The 19,381-nt window shown below is 39.7% G+C and overlaps 1 protein-coding gene across 3 annotated transcripts in view; it reads left to right on the top strand.

The window, feature by feature from the left end:
* RNF180 (ring finger protein 180) overlaps positions 1–19,381 on the top strand; it is a 302,385-nt gene that overhangs the window by 25,908 nt on the left and 257,096 nt on the right. For all 3 annotated transcript variants that reach the window (XM_027980056.2, XM_042233755.1, XM_042233754.1), the window contains exon 2: positions 11,253–11,387. In XM_027980056.2, the coding sequence (XP_027835857.2) occupies positions 11,253–11,387 (135 nt within the window). The remainder of the gene's footprint in view (positions 1–11,252; positions 11,388–19,381) is intronic.

Raw genomic sequence — 19,381 nt, 5'->3', positions numbered from 1 at the left:
AATTATCTGTTACAAGAGTATCCATTTCTTAAAGAACTAGTAAAATTTGTCAATTAGATCATTTTGCCTGGACCCACCTATTTTTATGAGTTTTGGAGAAGATATTCGATGTTTGTTCAATTTTTAAAGTTTTGTTTGGGTCTTAGGTTTACAACTTGTTAGTCCCTCAGTCATGTCCGATTCTTTGAGACCCCTGCCAGACTCCAAGGTCCATGGAATTCTCCAGGCAAGAATACATAATGGCTAGCCATTCCTTTCTCCAGGGGATCTTCCCAACCCAGAGACTGAACCTGTGTCTCCTCCACCCAGGTGGAGGAGGACTCTACCATCTGAGCCACCAATGAAGCCCAAAATTTTGTTGGTTTATTCTTATTTTCTAATTTTAGATAAATTTTAATAATTTAGAGTTTTGTCCACTTCATCTCAATTTTAAATCCATGAATAAGGAGAAGAAGGTAAGCAAACCTTAGGGACCCAGGAGTGTAGAATTTGGTCTGTGCCACTGGCTGATGTTTTACCATAAATAAGTGGTAATAGCCAGATGAAGGAATGAAATGCCCTTGTGTAGGTTATAATTCCAGCAGTTGACTTCATAGAAAATTTCCAACAAATTTGTTGTAAACATGTTTCTCCAGGGTGACTGAACTGTCCTCCTTAGATATTTTTAAAGATATTGATGGAAAATAAGGTTTACATAGGCACCATTTTGACAATAGCTGTTTTGCATGAAGCACTAGTTCTCAAAATGTGGTCCACGCTCCCTGGTGGACCACAGAGAGACAGGCAAACTATTCTTGATAATACTAAGATGTTATTTACCTTTTTAAATTCTGTTAACATTTTCATTAATCATGGGAAAGCAATAGTGAGTAAAACTTCTTCTCCTTTAGCAGAATCAAGGCAATGGTGACAAACAGTATTAATAGACATTTTAATCTTCACTGCCATACACATGTAGTGTTTTTTTTAGGCTGTTTATTGAAGCAGTAACTAGTATTGACATTATTAAACCTTTATTGTTCAATATCGACTTCCCTGGTAGCTCACCTGGTAAAGAATCTGCCTATAATGCAGGAGACCCCGGTTCAATTCCTAGTCGGGAAGATCAGCTGGAAAAGGGATAGGGTACCCACCCCAGTTTCCCTGGGCTTCCCTGGTGGCTCAGATCGTAATGAATCTGCCTGTGATGTGGAAGACATAGGTTCGATCCCTGGGATGGAAAGATCACCTGGAGAAGGGAAAGGCTACCCAATCCAGTACTCTGGGCTGGAGAATTCCATGGACTTTATAGTCCATGGGGTTGCAAAGAGTCAGATATGACTGAGTGACTTTCAAGGCAATGATGACAAACAGTATTAATAGCCATTTTATTCTTCACTGCCCTACCCATGTAGTTAAAAAAAATCTGTTTATTGAAGCAGTAACTAATACTGGTTTTATTAAATCTTTTTTTTTTTTTTTTGCAATACATATATTTCTAATAGTTCCTGTGAAAAAAGTGGGAAGAATGCATAAAGCACATCTGTAGTACACTGAATGCTGATGGTGGGTAGTGCTGAAGAAAAGCCAGTGTTCAGTAGTTTCATCTGAGAGCTGAACTCTCCACCTTTCCATGGCATACTGTTTTTACTCATGACTGACAAACTATGGTTTTTCAGACCTGGATGTTTGGCAGTATTTGTTGCAAATGATAAAATTTGACTTTTAAACAAAAATTAGCACTTTGAAAAAGTTGTATCCACTGTGATGAGCTTAACTACTGTCCAGTAATTAAAGAGCTTTGCTCACGTTGGTAATGGTCATTGTGAGACATTCATGTGTTCAGCAGTTAAGTTCATTTTCATGTTATGTTTCCCAGGGTCACTTCTGTTTGCTTTTATAGTTCTCTAGTTGCTCCCCCCAGGCCCTCAAAGTGTTAAAGCCATGTGGTATATGCTGCTCAAAATTGCTTAGACCCCAACAGAAAATGGAGGCTTCCCAGGTGGCTCAGTGGTAACGAATCTGCCTGCCACTGCAGGAGATGCAGGAGACTCAGGTTTGATCCCTGGGTTGGAAAGGTCCCTTGGAGGAGAAAACGGCAACCCACTCCAGTATTCTTGCCTGGGAAGTTCTATGGACAGAGGAGTCTGGCAGGCTACTGTCCATAGGGTCGCAAAGAGTTGGGCACGACTGAGCACACACACACACAGACAGAAAACAGCTTTCAGTTCTTTACTCATACAGGTCCCTCTTTTCTAGAACCCATACCAGTGTCTAGAGAGCTAGACAAGGATGGATTTGAGCTAGCAGTCAACAGCCAGGCGGTATTCAGATCAGCTCAAAGACTAGCCTTTTGTTAATAGGTTCATTAACCGTGTTTGACCTCTTCTTTCAGCATAAATTCTCTGAAAGAAATCACCTCAGCTGTCCTGTAAATACATCACCGTTGGATAGCCTCCAGTTCTTCTTGCAAGTTTAGATGTGTATAAACACAGCTTTCTTTCTTCCCTTGGTCTCCTCACATCCCTTGCTAAAGGATTTCTCTTTGGGTTGCCATGTTAGTTATCCAGACATACTTAGTACTTGGTATTGAAAAAAGAATTTTTATAAGCTGACGGCGCTCGTGTGCCGTCGCAGCTGTGAAGAGAGACCCCACGTCCAAGTTAAGAGAAACCCAAGTAAGACGGTAGGCACTGAGAGAGGGGATCAGAGGGCAGACAGACTGAAATTACAGTCACAGACAACTAGCCAATCTGATCACACTGACCACAGCCTTGTCTAACTCACTGAAACTAAGCCATGCGGTGTGGGGCCACCCAAGACGGCCGGGTCATGGTGGAGAGGTTTGACAAAATGTGGTCCATTGAAGAAGGAAATGGCAAACCTCTTCAGTATTCTTGCCTTGAGAACCCCATGAACAGTATGAAAAGGCAAAATTATAAGACACTGAAAGATGAACTCTCCAGGTCGATAGGTGCCCAGTATGCTACGGGAGATCATTGCAGAAATAACTTCAGAAAGAATAAAGGGATGGAGCCAAAGCAAAAACAACACCCAGTTGTGAATGGGACAGGTGATGGAAGCAGGGTTTGATGCTGTAAAGAGCAATATTGCATATGAACCTGGAATGTTAGGTCCACAAATCAAGGCAAATTGGAAGTGGTCAAACAGAAGATGACAAGAGTGAACATCGACATTCTAGGAATCCGTGAACTAAGATGGACTGAAATGGGTGAATTTAACTCAGATGACCATTATATATACTACTGTTGGCAAGAATCCCTTAGAAGAAATGGAGTAGCCATGATAGTCAACAAACAAGTCTGAAATGCAGTATTTGGATGCAATCTCAAAAATGACAGAATGATCTCTGTTTGTTTCCAAGGCAAACCATTCAGTATGATGGTAATCCAAGTCTATGCCCCTACCAGTAATGCTGAAGAAGCTGAAGTTGAACCAATCCTATGAAGACCTACAAGACCTTCTAGAACTAACACCCAAAAAAGATGTCCTTTTCATTAGAGGGGACTAGAATGCAAAAGTAGGAAGTCAAGAAACACCTGGAGTAATGGGAAAATTTGGCCTTGGAGTACAGAATGAAGCAGGGCAAAGGCTAATAGAGTTTTGCCAAGAGAACATACCAGTCATAGCAAACACCCTCTTCCAACAACACAGGAGGAGACTCTACACATGGACATCACCAGATGGTCGACACCAAAATCAGATTGATTATATTCTTTGCAGCCAAAGATGGAGAAGCTCTATACAATCAGCAAAAACAAGACCAGGAGCTGACTGTGGCTCAGATCATGAACTCCTTATTTCCAAATTCAGACTGAAATTGAAAAAAGTGGACAAAACCACCAGACCATTCAGGTATGACCTAAATCAAATTCCTTATGACTATACAGTGGAAGTGAGAAATAAATTTAAGGGGTTAGATCTGATAGGCAGAGTGCCTGATGAACTATGGATGGAGGTTCATGACATTGTACAGGAGACACGAGTCAAGACAATCCCCAAGAAAAAGAAATGCAAAAAAGCAAAATGGCTGTCTGAGGAGGCCTTACAAATAGCTATGAAAAGAAGGGATGTGAAAAGCAAAGGAGAAAAGGAAAGATATATCCATTTGAATGCAGAGTTCCAAAGAATAGCAAGAAGAGATACGAAAGCCTTCGTCAGTGATCAATGCAAAGATATAGAGGAAAACAATAGAATGGGAATGACTATCTCTTCAAGTAAATTAGAGATACCAAGGGAACACTTCATGCAAAGATGGGCACAATAAAGGACAGAAATGGTATGGACCTAACAGAAGTAGAAGATATTAAGAGGTGGCAAGAATACACAGATGAATTGTACGAAAAAGATCTTCACAACCCAGATAATCACAATGGTGTGATCACTCACCTAGAGCCAGACATCCTGGAATGTGCTGTCAAGTGGGCCTTAGGAAGCATCACAATGAACAAAGCTAGTGGAGGTGATGGAATACCAGTTGAGCTATTTCAAATCCTGAAAGAGGAGGGTGTGAAAGTGCTGCACTCAGTATGCCAGCAAATTTGGAAAACTCAGCAGTGGCCACAGGACTGGAAAAGGTCAGTTTTCAGTCCAAGCCCAAAGAAAGGCAATGCCAAAGAATGCTCAACTACCACACAATTGCACTCATCTCACACGCTAGTAAAGTAATGCTAAAAAGTCTCCAAGCTAGGCTTCAGCAATACCTGAATCATGAAATTCCAGATGTTCAAGCTGGTTTTAGAAAAGGCAGAGGAACCAGAGATCAAATTGCCAACATTTGCTGGATCATCGAAAAAGCAAGAGAGTTCCAGAACATCTACTTCTGCTTTATTGACTATGCCAAAGCCTTTGACTATGTGGATCACAATAAACTGTGGAAAACTGTGAAAGAGATGGGAATACCAGACCACCTGACCTGCCTCTTGAGAAACCTGTATGCAGGTCAGGAAGCAACAGTTAGAACTGGACATGGAACAACAGACTTGTTCCAGATAGGAAAAGGAGTGTGTCAAGGCTGTATATTGTCACCCTGCTTATTTAACTTCTATGCAGAGTACATCATGAGAAATGCTGGACTGGAGGAAGCAAAGCTGGAATCAAGATTGCCGGGAGAAATATCAATAACCTCAGATATGCAGATGACAGCACCCTTATGGCAGAAAGTAAAGAGGAACTAAAGAGCCTCTTGATGAAAGTGAAAGAGGAGAGTGAAAAAGTTGGCTTAAAGCTCAACATTCAGAAAACGAAGATCATGGCATCTGGTCCCATCACGTCATGGGAAATAGATATGGAAACAGTGGAAACAGTGGCTGACTTTATTTTTCTGGGCTCCAAAATCACTGCAGATGGTGATTGCAACCATGGAATTAAAAGACACTTACTCCTTGGAAGGAAAGTTATGACCAACCTAGACAGCATATTAAGAAGCAGAGACATTACTTTGCCAACAAATGTCTGTCTAGTCAAGGCTATGGTTTTTGCAGTGGTCATGTATGGATGTGAGTGTTGGACTCTAAAGAAAGTTGAGTGCCGAAGAATTGATGCTTTTGAACTGTGGTGTTGGAGAAGACCCTTGAGAGTCCCTTGGACTGCAAGGAGATCCAACCAGTCCATCCTAATGGAGATCAGTCCTGGGTGTTCATTGGAAGGACTGATGCTGAAGCTAAAACTCCAATACTTTGGCCACTGATTCAAAGAGATGACTCATTTGAAAAGACGTTGATGCTGGGAAAGTTTGAGGGCAGGAGGAGAAGGGGACAATAAAGGATGAGATGGTTGGATGGCATGACCGAATCGATGGACATGAGTTTGGGTGAACTCCAGGAGTTGGTGATGGATAGGGAGGCCTGGCGTGCTGCGGTTCATGGGGTTGCAGAGTCGGACACAACTGAGCAACTGAACTGAGGTGCCAAGTCTTATTGATTTGATTTCAGTGAACACTTTTGACTATGATTTTTGGTGCCAGGTACAGTATTTAATTGTAAAAATGCAGGTTTGAATAGAATATGGTGCTTTTTAGGATACCACCATTCAATTAATAAGACACACACATAAGTGTACTACAGCTTGACTAGTACTACTGTTGCGGCACGTGCAAAGTTGCATGGAAACACAGAAGAGGGAGGAATTGTTTTCTGGGGAGTGTCTGTAAAAAAAATTTTGAGCTCAGCCTTTAATGATAGAAAATATTTCTTAAAGTCAGAGGAAAAATAAGTGATTTACAGGAAGAAAGAATAGCAAATTTGAAAGTTGGAAAACAGAAAAAGGTATTTTTAGAAACTGCACAAGGATCTGGATAGTGTTGTAATGGAGTGTTCATGGAGGGGACACCAAGACTTGAGAGCTAGTTTGGAGTTGGGTTTTAAAGGATTTAAAGGGACTTTTTGTTTTTTAAAGAGGAAAGACTAAATGATCTTTTTATTCTTTTTAGAAAATATTGCAAAATTGTTGTTATATGAAGAGGCAATCAAAAATTATGCAGCTAAAAATATAGGGGAAAGATATAGAAGATTATACACATATGTCAGGACAGTTAAGTTGGTAAAAAAATGTTATGAGTTTTTAAAATTTTGAGTTTTTAATGTCCGTGGTAAAAGTTTCTTTTTACCTCTTTGAAATATGTGTAGGCTCAGTTGTGAATTATGAATTACAGATTCACAGGGAAACCCTGTACACCCTTCAAATAGTCTACTTCATTCAGATTTTACCAGCTGCATACACTTGTGTGTGTGTGTATTTAGTTATATGCAGTCTTTTCACATGTGTGGATGCGTACGAGCAAACCACAGTCAGACACATGACAGTTCCATCACAGGAATCCTTTGTGCTGCCTAACAAACCTTTTTTGACATCTTAAGCATACACTGTTTGTTTTTTTAATTAAAGTATAGTTGCTTTTTGGCTGGTCAGGTGGCACTAGTGGTAAAGAACCTTCCTGCCAGTGCAGGATACTGAGAGACGTGAGTTCAGTCTCTTGTGTTGAGAAGGTCCCCTAGACAGAGGGCATGGTAACCCACTCCAGTATCCTTGCCTGGAGAATCCCATGAACGGAAGAACCTGGCAGGCTACAGTCCATATCATCGCAAAGAGTTGGACATAACTGCTGCAGCTTAGCATATAGTTGATTTATAATGTCAGTTTCAGGTGTACAACATAGCGATTCAGTATTTTTATAGATTATACTTATTTAAAGTTATTACCATATAATTGCTATTTTTATCTGTGCTGTACAATATATCCTTGTTGCTTATCTATGTTATGCATAGTGGTACCTCTTACTCCTATAGTCCTATCTTTCCCCTTTTCCTTCTCCCCACTGGTAACTACTGAGTTTGTTCTCTATATCTGTAAATCTGTTTTTCTTTTGTTATATACATTGATTTTTTTTTAACTTTTTAGATTCTACAGGTAAGTGATAGCATAGGGTATTTGCCTTTCTCTGTCAAATACTTATTCCACTAAGGTTAATACTCTGAAGGTCTGTTCATGTTGTTGCAAATAGAGCTTAGACTGTATTGTGTCCCCCCGAATGTGATCTTCAGATCACCTGTAATACAGTCACCTGTGTGCTTGTAAATACACAGAGTCCTACCCTAGAAACATTGAATTAGATTTCCTGGGACTGTGACTTACATTTAAATAAACTCCCTACCTGCTTCCTGCTGCTGCTGCTGCTGCTGCTGCTGCTGCTGCTGCTGCTAAGTCACTTCAGTCGTGTCCGACTCTATGTGACCCCATAGACGGCAGCCCATCAGGCTCCCCCGTCCCTGGGATTCTCAGGGCAAGAACACTGGAGTGGGCTGCCATTTCCTTCTCCAATTAGGTGCTTCCTAAGTGTGCAACCCACTCCAGTACTCTTGCCTGGAGAATCCCATGGAGGGAAGAGCCTGGTAGGCTACAGTCCATGGGGTCATAAAGAGTCGGACACGACTCAACGACTTCACTTCACTTCACTTCACTTTAAGGTGCTTCTTATACTGTACTTATGAGGATATGACTTTGAGGTGATATTCAAAAAGTAAAAGGAAATGTGAAATATTTTTACAGTATGTTTTTAACAGCATATTAAAATTTTGATTTCAACATGAAATAAATATGGAAACTATTAAGATATTTAACATTCCTTTTTTTCTACGTGATATTCAAAATCCAGTGTATGTTTTACACTTAACGTTGCATGTCAGTTCAGATTAGCCGCATTTCGAGTACTTAATAACACATCTAACAAGTGGCTACCATACAGGGTAGACAGATAGACAGAGCAAACAGCCAGCACAAAGGCCCTAAAGAAGATTCATGTAGAGATAGCATTTGACATTCAGAAGCTGAAATTATTGGTCTAGAGCTTTGGAAAAAAATCAAACTAGATGTGTACAACGGACTTTTGGACTCAGAGGGAGAGGGAGAGGGTGGGATGATTTGGGAGAATGACATTCTAACATGTATACTATAATGTGAATTGAATCGCCAGTCTATGTCTGACGCAGGATGCAGCATGCTTGGGGCTGGTGCATGGGGATGACCCAGAGAGATGTTATGGGGAGGGAGGTGGGAGGGGGGTTCATGTTTGGGAATGCATGTAAGAATTAAAGATTTTAAAATTAAAAAAAAAAGAAAAAAAAATACAAAAAAAAAAAAAAAGCATTGCCATAAAAGAGTTGTCACACAGTATAATTCTCAGATTTTCGGTGAAAACTTATTAGAATCACCAATAGGGCTTTTTCTGATTGCATGATCCCACTACAAGAGGGTGTGGAACCACCTGGAGGAAGGGGAGAAATGGGGAGGTGTGGATGGATCTCAGGGAGATGGAGTGCATAGACAGGTATGGAGTTTCTTCTTTGTTGATTCTGATACAGACCCTCCTTACAAGCCCCACTCCTGATTGGGAACCACTGGTGGCTTAAAGGGAGTTGAGGATAGATGCCAAGAAGACTATTGAGAGATGGATGGAGTGCGAGTGAGGCTAAGTGCAGGAGGAGGAGGAGGTCAGGGCATTAGCAAATTCAGATGTTATTGATGGTCATTGAGGACGGACTTTAAATGGAGTGTTCATCTGGTCAAGATGGGTTCTGAAGATGCCAGTGAAGACTGAACTGCTGCCTAGCGCCTGAAGGTCAGAGTGAGACTGGCTTCAAGAGTGGCATGCTGTGCCCTTCTATGCAGAGTTCCTCAAATCCTTCCTTTAAGTTGGGCTAAAGTCCATCTGTGTTCCCTCTCTTGTCCTTTCAGCTGTTATTAGTACATTTTAGTCAATTGTTCGTGTATTAACACAGCCTGTCCTCATCCTGGCCACATTAAAGGATCACCTGGGGAACTTTTTAATAAAATGTACCCGTTCCTAACTTCCTCCCCATCTCAGAAAAAGTCAAAATTTCCAGGAGTGAAACTTGTCCTGGACATCACTATTTTTTTAAAACTTAAGTGATTCTAATGAGCTAGGGTCAAAAGCTGTTGATGTAGAAAGCATAGTGAGGTCTGTGACAGAAAATAAGTTTTGCTCATCATTGTGCCTCCAGAGTTTGACTCATTGTGTGGCATATGGTTGGTTAGCTCTCAGTAAATGTTTGTTAAATAAATGAAATACTAAAGACCTAGCAAATGAGGAAGTGTGGCCAGGGAACTAGGCAGGCCCTTGTATAGCTTAGTAAATTAACAGTTCCTTTTTTAATGACAATTAGTTACCAGGCAGATTCTTAAATACACTGCAATTTGAAATCCTTATTAGTGTGAAACTTTCCTCAAACTGGTCTAAATCTCAGTACTGACATAAAATCTCAGGTATAAAAATAGGCTAAAAAATGTTAGGGTTATTATCTAAGCCTTTTTGTTTGATTACACATACCACAAGATGTAATATTGTTCCACTGAATACAGTATACAAGAAAAATTATTGCACTTAGGATACAGGATTTTTCTCATTCAGTTCAGTCGCTCAGTCATGCCCGACTCTTTGCGACACCATGAATCGCAGCACGACAGGCCTCCCTGTCCATCACCAACTCTGGGAGTTCACTCAGACCCACGTCCATTGAGTCAGTGATGCCATCCAGCCATCTCATCCTCTGTCATCCCCTTCTCCTCCTGCCCCCAATCCCTCCCAGCATCAAAGTCTTTTCCAGTGAGTCAACTTTTCACATGAGGTGGCCAAAGTACTGGAGTTTCAGCTTTAGCATCATTCCTTCCAAAGAAATCCCAGGGCTGATCTCCTTCAGAATGGACTGGTTGGATCTCCTTGCAGTCCAAGGGACTCTCAAGGGTCTTCTCCAACACCACAGTTCAAAACCATCAAATCTTCGGCACTCAGCCTCCTTCATAGTCCAACTCTCACATCCATACATGACCACAGGAAAAACCATAGCCTTGACTAGACGGACCTTAGTCGGCAAAGTAATATCTTTGTTTTTCAATATGCTATCTAGGTTGGTCATAACTTTTCTTTCAAGGAGTAAGCGTCTTTTCATGTCATGGCTGCAGTCACCATCTGCAGTGATTTTGGAGCCCCCAAAAATAAAGTCTGACACTGTTTCCACTGTTTCCCCATCTATTTCCCATGAAGTGATGGGACCAGATGCCATGATCTTCATTTTCTGAATGTTGAGCTTGAAGCCAACTTTTTCACTCTCTACTTTTCACTTTCATCAAGAGGCTTTTAGCTCCTCTTCACTTTCTGCCATAAGGGTAGTGTCATCTGCATATCTGAGGTTATTGATATTTTTTCCCGGCAATCTTGATTCCAGCTTGTGTTTCTTCCAGTCCAGCATTTCTCATGATGGACTCTGCATATAAGTTAAATAAGCAGGGTGACAATATATAGCCTTCATTAATTTGACGCAATTACTTCCAGTTTTCACAGAAATAACTATAACTCAGTAAATCCTATTATATTTAAAGTTTAATGCTGTGGCTATTCAAACATTGTAATTATAAGAATAAAATTCTTTGTTACATCCCTTTTAACTGTGGTAACTTTAATTAACTCTTTGGCAGTTGCATTTTACCCCTTCTAGTGAAGACAGATGAAAAGAAATAAAATGTGCGAAAGTAAGCTGGTAGTCACTAATATACTGCGTCATTACCATGATTATCATGGATATAGTTTATGGAGCACCCATAGCCTAATAGCAGTAGGGACCTCAATAAATGACAGTTCTTTCTGGTACATATGTAGCTAATGCTGTTCAAAGGGCTTAGAAAATCACGTTTAATCTGACATGGTTTAACATTCTAAAAATGCATTAATTTTTCCACAGATGAAGAGAAGTAAAGAATTGGTAACTAAAAATCATAATCAAGAAGACATAAGTATTCTTCGTTGTTGGAAATGTAGAAAATGTATAGCAAGTTCTGGTTGTTTCATGGAATATCTTGAGAATCAAGTGACTAAGGTGAGTACTGCTAACTGTATCATCTTCAAATGATTTCCTAGTATAGGAATGCTGGGGACACATCTACACACGCACCCATATCCCTCCATACCTGATGGCTTTTACCTTATTTTACCTGATCCAAGGAAAACACTTCAGAGTGGTATTTGAAAGGCATCTAGCCTTCCACAGTTACCATCATTTTACCTCCAGCTCCTAACAATAATATGACCGTAAAGTTTTAAGTGTAATATCACAGAGCTAAGCTGAAGATAATAGTCCATGTTTTTCTTCATCCCTACTGAGTGAAGCTTAGTCATCACCACACAATTAAATTTAAAAAAAAGTAAAAAATGTTTTTATATGTATATAATATATATATATATATATATTACACATATATTGTTGTTGATTTTGTTGTTATTTAGTCGCTCAGTCATGTCCGACTCTTGTGCATCCCCTTGGACTGTAGCCTGCCTGGCTCTTTTGTCCATGAGATTTCCCAGTCAAGAATACTGAAGTGGGTTGCCATTTCCTTCTCCACGGAATCTTTTCCACCCAGGGACTGAACTTCTGTCTCTGTGTCTCCTACTGTGGCAAGTGGATTCTTTATCATTGCACCACCTGTGAAGCCCCGATGTATATTAGACATATATGTACACCTGTATGTTTATGTAGGTGTATATATTATATAGTCAAAGGAGAAGACTCTTGAGAGTCCCTTGGACTGCAAGGAGATCCAACCAGTCAATCATAAAGGAAATCAGTCCTGAATATTCATTGGAAAGACTGATGCTGAAGCTGAAACTCCAATACTTTGGCCGCCTGATGCGAAGAACTGACTCATTGGAAAAGACCCTGATGCTGGGAAAGATTGAAGGCAGGAGGAGAAGGGGACAACAGAGGATGAGATGATTGGATGGCATCACCAACTGGACAGACATGAGTTTGAGGAAGCTCTGGGAGTTGGTGATGGACAAGAAAGCCTGGCATGCTGCAGTCCATGGGGTTGCAAAGAGTCGGAGAGGACTGATCAACTGAACTGAACTGATTACATGTGAATACATATGAATATACTGAGAGCAATATGCAAGAGGAAATATCAAAGAAGTCCATACTAGATAGTTATCCATGGACTTCACAGGGAATTCTCAGTTTAGCAGACAGTGGTTGTAATTACCTGTCAGTGTTTTCCCCTTCTTTGAGTGACTGTTTTATTTTCTTTTTTGCCTCATTGGATCATGATTATTTCCTATCCACTCTCACAGATTAGCCAGCTTGAACTGGTAATAGTGAAAGACTCTGGTTGCATGCTTACTGCATGTCAGATACTTTAAAAAAACTGAAAACATTTTAATTGGGGGAGCAAAAGTTTTCCTGGTGAATGTTGGATATAGTATAGCTTGATAAATTTTTTCAGCCCTGCCATTAATCAGATCAAAATGTATGATGTTTTCGTCACCCCAGAAATCTATCTTGTTTGTTTTCAGGCAATATTCACCCCCTCAGATGGAAACCACTGTATTAATCTATCACAGTGTCTATCACTGCCGACTGGTTTTGCCTGTTCCTGACCTTCATTCAAATGAAATCATATACTCTTTTATACCTGACTTATTTTGCTCAGCATAATGTTTTAGAGGTTCATTTATGTTTTATACATAGTAGTTTGCTTCCTTTTTCCTGAGTAGTATGCCTTTAATGACTATACCACAGTTTATCAATTTTTTATGCTGATAGATATAATTTTCATTTTGGGGTTATGAATAAAACTGCTATCCGTATTTTTATAAAAGACTCTGTGTTTGTGTTTTGTTACTTCTTTTTGATATATATATATATATATATATATGAATGATGAGGGAATTATACAGTAGGTGTATTTTAGGTTTTTAGAAACTGCTTTTAGTTTTCAAAAGAAAATGTTCATTTCCAATAGTAATGATGAGAATTCTAGTTTCTCAGTATCTTTCTCTACACGTGGTATTTTCAGACTTTGTAATTTTGGACATTGTGGTAGATATAATGGTATAGCAATTTGTGTTTAATTTGCTTTTCCCTAGTGTAAATGATGTCCAATACAATTTTTGATGTTTATTGTTCAGTTCAGTTGTTCAGTCATGTCCAACTCTTTGCGACCCCATGGACTGCAGCACACCAGGCTTCCCTGTCCATCACCAACTCCCAGAGCTTCCTCAGACTCATGTCCATCCAGTTGGTGATGTCATCCAACCATCTCATCTTCTGTGGTTCCCTTCTCCTCCTGCCTTCAATCTTTCCCAGCATCAGGGTCTTTTCCAATGAGTCAGTTCTTCGCATCAGGTGGCCAAAGTATTGAGTTTCAGCTTCAGGATCAGTCCTTCCAGTGAATATTCAGGACTGATTTCCTTTATGATTGACTGGTTGGATCTCCTTGCACTCCAAGGGACTCTCAAGAGTCTTCTCCAACACCACAGTTCAAAACCATCAATTATTTGGTGCTCAGCTTTCTTTATAGTCCAGCTGTCATATCCATACGTGACTGCTGGGAAACCCATAGCTTTGACTAGATGGACCTTTGTCAGCTAAGTAATGTCTCTGCTTTTTACTGTGCTGTCTAGGTTGGTCATAGCTTTCCTTCTAAGGAGCAAATGTCTTTTAATTTCATGGCTGCAGTCATCGTCTGCAGTGATTTTGGAGCCCCCCAAAATAAAGTCTCTCTCACTGTTTCCACTGTTCTCCGTCTATTTGCCATGAAGTGATGGGACTGGATGCCATGATCTTCGTTTTCTGAATGTTGAGTTTTAAGCCAACTTTTTCACTCTCCTCTTTCACTTTCATCAAGCGGCTCTTTAGTTCTTCTTCACTTTCTGCCATAAGGGTAGTGTCATATGCATATCTGAGGTTATTAATATTTCTCCTGGTAATCTTGATTCCAGCTTGTGCTTTATTCGGCCTGGCGTTTTGCGTGATGTACTCTGCATATAGGTTAAATAAGCAGATGACAATATATAGCCTTGCTGTAGTCTTTTCCCAGTTTGGAACCAGTCCATTTTTGCATGTCTGGTTCTAACTGTTGCTTCCTGACCTGCATACAGATTTCTCAGAAAGCAGAAAGGTGCTCTGGTATTCCCATTTCTTGAAGAAAAAAACTTTTCCAGGTTTGTTGTGATCCACACAGTCAGAGGCTTTGGTGTAGTCAATAAAGCAGAAGTAGATGTTTTTGTGGAACTCTCTTGCTTTTTTGGTGATCCAGTGGCTGTTGGCAATTTGATTTCTGGTTCCTCTGCCTTTTCTAAATCCAGCTTGAACATCTGGAAGTTCATGGTTCATGTTCTTTTGAAGCCTGGCTTTGAGAATTTTGAGCATTACTTTGCTAGCGTATGAGATGAGTGCAATTGTGTGGTAGTTTGAGCATTCTTTGGCATTGCCTTTCTTTGGGATTGGAACAAAAACTGATCCTTTCCAGTCCTGTGGCCACTGCTGAGTTTTCCAAATGCTAGCATATTGAGTGCAGCACTTTGACAGCATCATCTTTTAGGATTTGAAATAGCTCAACTGGAATTCCATCACCTCCACTAGCTTTGTTTGTAGTGATGGTTCCTAAAACCCACTTGACTTTGCATTCCAGGATGTCTGGCTCTGGGTGAGTGATCACACCATTGTGGTTATCTAGGTAATGAGGATCTTTTTTGTATTGTTCTTCTGTGTATTCTTGCCACCTCTTCTTAATTTTCTGCTTATTGGTTAAGCATTGTTTTAAAAGTTTTATATTATTCATTTCTGATAATGTAAAGATAGAAAGATTGTCTTGAAGGAAATAAGCTATCATCTCCTTTTTATAGATAAGGAAACTGAGCCACAGAAGATTAAATAAATTGAGTCTGATTATACTGTTACTAAGCAGTGCAGTTAAAATTGAATCTGACAGTGAGAGTTCTGACCCCCACACTCTTTTTCGTGCCTTTGCTCCTCCCTCAGGGTATCATGAGCAAGAGAAATTAAAACACTGCACTAGGATATAGCGGGATAGGTTGTGGAAGAGAGTGATGCAGAATTAAAAATCTTTCTGGTTCTCTAGAAGGTTTTATATTATATGCACATAAAACATACATATTTTAAACCTATTAAAAGCCTGTCTCAGGAATATTTCAATATCACTGTTAACTCCAGGGAGAAGGAGGAATGTGTAATTAGAGGGGGATCCTGAGAGGGTTTTTAAAGTAGCGGTAATGTACTCATTAAACTGGGTAGTGGGTATATGTATTGGTGTTTGCGTCTCTTTAAAGATTTCTTTAAACTATACAAACATCTTTTGCATTAGGAACACATATATTTGATGTAAATATTAAAGAGTAACATAGAAGGATCTGTTTTAATTAAAAGAAACAATAAAATACTGGAGTCTAAAGTAATTTATAAGATGCTGGGCTGAAAGAGGGACTTCCCTGGTGGCTCACATGGTAAAGAATCTGCCAGTAGTGGGGGAGACCTGGGTTGGATCCCTGGGTCAGAAAGATCCTCTGGAGAAGGGAATGGCAATTCACTCCAGTATTCTTGCCTGGAGAATCCCATGGACAGAGGAGCCTGGTGGGCTATGGTCCATGGGATCACAAAGAACCAGATGTGACTGAGCACTCCTATTTTTACTTCATGCTGAAGGAATGCTAAATTTATCACCTATCCAATTATCTTAATTTATTGCCTATTAACAATATAATTTAAAATATATCTTATGTATAAAATAAGTGTTTTGCTTGCTTCTGAAAGTGTTTTTGTGTTTTTTGTCTACTTTCTGTAGATGAAATCACAACGTAGGTAGGCATTCTGCTGGAAATTGCTGCTTTTAGTAATATCACCATGTAGTATAGCTCATTTTTCCCTTTTATATAGTATTCTAGTGTATTAATATATCGCAATTTGTAATTCATTCTACCATTGAGGTATATCTAGTTGTTATGGTCTGACAAACCATGCTGCTATGAATTTTCTTGTCCATATCTTGGTAAACATGGGCAGGGGTATATCACTGGAAGTGGCGTATACATCACAGGATATGTGCATCTTCACCTTTACTGGGTGATGCTAAGTTGTTTTCCAGTGTCAGTCTGTGAGTAGTGGTTAAACATTGCTGGGATTCCACATCTTTTCCAACATTTAACATCTTCCCATTGTTTAAGTCTCTTTGTGTTTCCTGTGAAATGTCTTTTTCTCCCCTTTTCTGTTTTTCCGTTGTGCAGTTTTGATTTTGGGGAGCTCTTTACATATTCTGAATACTAATTATTTGTTATTTTATTGCAGATATCTTTTGCTAGTTTATGTAACTTTTATTTCACTCTGTGGTATCTTTTGATGAACAGAATTTTTGATATAAGGTAGATGTATTTATTAGTCATCTTCTTTATGTTCTATACTTTTTTTCTTAAAAAATTCTTCCGTACACTGAGGGAAAGTTTTTCTTTTTTTCCCCTTTCCTCCTACAGAATACCAAAATTGAAATAGACAAGCTTTTCCTTTTGTTTTTCTGAACAACAGGTTTATTTCTCATTCACCCTTATGCTGATGTTATAACCCTGTTTTTTGTAGGAGTTCCCCCTTAGAGTCTCCCAACCCTGAGCAAAGCTTGGACTTTGTCTCCTTTCTTGATCATCCCATGCAGGTATGAAATGGCCCTCAGGACATAGAGGATCAGGACACTGAGGAAATAGCATTCCCTGAGGAACTGTTGGTTCTAGGACCACAGTTGTTTAGCCCTGACCAGTGCCAGAAAATGGAAGCCTCACACTTGGCTCTCAGTGCCCACAGAATGAGGACTGGACTGCAGACCAACCAAACACCTTCAGAGTTAACCTTGCTAAAAGAAACAGCAGAAATATTCTCATGACTTCTTTTTTCATAATATTGAGCCGTGTATCACATTGGTGGAAGCTGGGCCATACGTGGAACTTGAACTGTGAGAGAGTCTGGAACATTTGAGCTTTTAGTTTTCCAGCCACTGGCGTGTAATAAGACATGTGACTGGGAATTTGGAATGGAATTCTGAGACAGACTACAATGTCCACAGGTACAGAAGGGAACTTCTTCTCTACCTTCAGGCTTGAGATACCTGCAATGTGGGCAAGAACCAAAACAGAAAGCAAAATAACAATGAAAGCCCTAAAAACAGAAAATAACAAAGTTGATCTCCATTTGTGAAGTCTGATGGGGTGAGGGTTCCAGGCAGAGATGGTGTCCTCAGTTTTAATTTCTTAGCTTTGACACAGTTTTGGACAAGTTTCTATGGCCTAAAAGACATTTAAATAGATCTGGGAGGCTGCTGGTTCTATGGATATGGGATTCAGAACAGAGATCTGAACTAAAATTGTGGTTTTGGGAGTCATCAGCATTTAAATGGTGAGTGAAAGTAGATGAGATCACTATGCAGAGTGTGAATGGAAAGAGAAAGGAAGGGGCCTAGGAACATTTAAGGGATGGACAGAAAAAAAAATTAACAGAATAGGAAAAAAAGCGTAGTGAGAAATACAGGAGTGAAAATCAAGATACAGTGTTAATGGAAGTCAAGCAATGAATGTCTTCCAAAAGGAAGTATTAGTTAGTGGTATTGAATGCTGTCGGGAGATGTGGAAGACCAGATGCAAGTTGTATACTACATAATTCTAGAAGGTGCTAGTCTGTGAAAGGTGCCCCTGGATTTGTACAAAAAATGTTGTACAAACTGTATGGTCAACTGTATGTACAACTGTATGTATTCTCTGAATGAGAATTTAAAGTGTGCTTTGGTCTTAGCAAAGAGGAGATCATTGGTCAGTATTCTTTGTAGTTGTGAGTTCTAACCCCTAAAGTGACTGTATCTGGAGACGGGTCTTTAGGAGGTTATTGAGGTTAAATGAGGTCATAAGGATGAGGCCTTAATCCAGTAAGACTGCGGCTTATACGAAGGAGAAGGTTCGATACAGGATACAGGATGCTTGGGGCTGGTGCACTGGGATGACCCAGAGAGATGATATGGAGCGGGTGGTGGGAGGAGGGAGGGTTCAGGGTTGGGAACTAATGTACGCCTGTGGCGCATTCATGTCAGTGTAGGGCAAAACCAATACAGTATTGTAAAGTAAAAAAATAAAATAAAAATTTTTTTTAAAAAAGGAGAAGAGAGAGAAAGAGACTTCTCTCTTTCTCTTTCCATGTGATGACACAGAAAGAAGGAGCTATCTACAAACTGAAACGAGAGTTCTTACCAGTACCAAAGCATGCTGGAGCTTTGACCTTCAGCTTCTAGCCTCCAGGATTGTGAGGAATAAATGTCTGTTGTCTAAGCCACCCAGTCTGTGGTATTTTGTTATGCCAGTTCAAACCAACTAAGACATGACAGGCCCTGTAACAGGCACAGGAAATCCAACAAAGAGCAAAAGAGAAATGTTCTGTCTTTTTGAAGCTTTTATGATAGTGTTCAATCATAAATATTAAATTACTAGCTGCATAAGTGGGGAAAAAAGGAATTATATATGGGATCATGAAGGTAGGATGTGCACAGAGGATTGTTGTAAGGCAAAGGCTTTCCTGAGGAAGTGACTTTTGTGGAGATATGGTAGATGAGTAACCCAGGCAGTGCGAGACAGAGGACGTTGCAAGCTTTGGGACCAGCATATTCAAAGGCCCTGTGGTAAAAAGAATGTGATATATCTCCATGAAACTAGAAGATTTCTGATTGAAGTTCAGAGATCAAGAGGGAATTTGACCAGGTTTGAGGCTAGAAAGATGGATGCTGGTTAGATCATTTCTGTTTTTTTAAGACAAATTAAAGACTGATCATTTTGCTGAAAAAGCTAGAAAGTCAATGAAAAGGAGTGACATGACCATTGAATTCTTAAAAATCATTTCGGCAATAATGAAAGAGTGAAATTAGAAAGTTAGCAAGAATATATGCAGAGGATGGTCTGCCTTTAAGGCTTTTGATTTCTTTCTTATTCATTCAGACCTTTTGAGTAAAAAAAAAAAAAAAAAAAAAATTCACTCTTGAAGTACTTTCTCAAAGTGCA

This window comes from Ovis aries, chromosome 16 (genome assembly GCF_016772045.2).
Source record: "Ovis aries strain OAR_USU_Benz2616 breed Rambouillet chromosome 16, ARS-UI_Ramb_v3.0, whole genome shotgun sequence".
Lineage (NCBI taxonomy): Eukaryota > Metazoa > Chordata > Mammalia > Artiodactyla > Bovidae > Ovis > Ovis aries.
The sequence above is the reverse complement of the archived record's forward strand: the minus strand, read 5'-3'. Positions and strand labels throughout refer to the sequence as shown.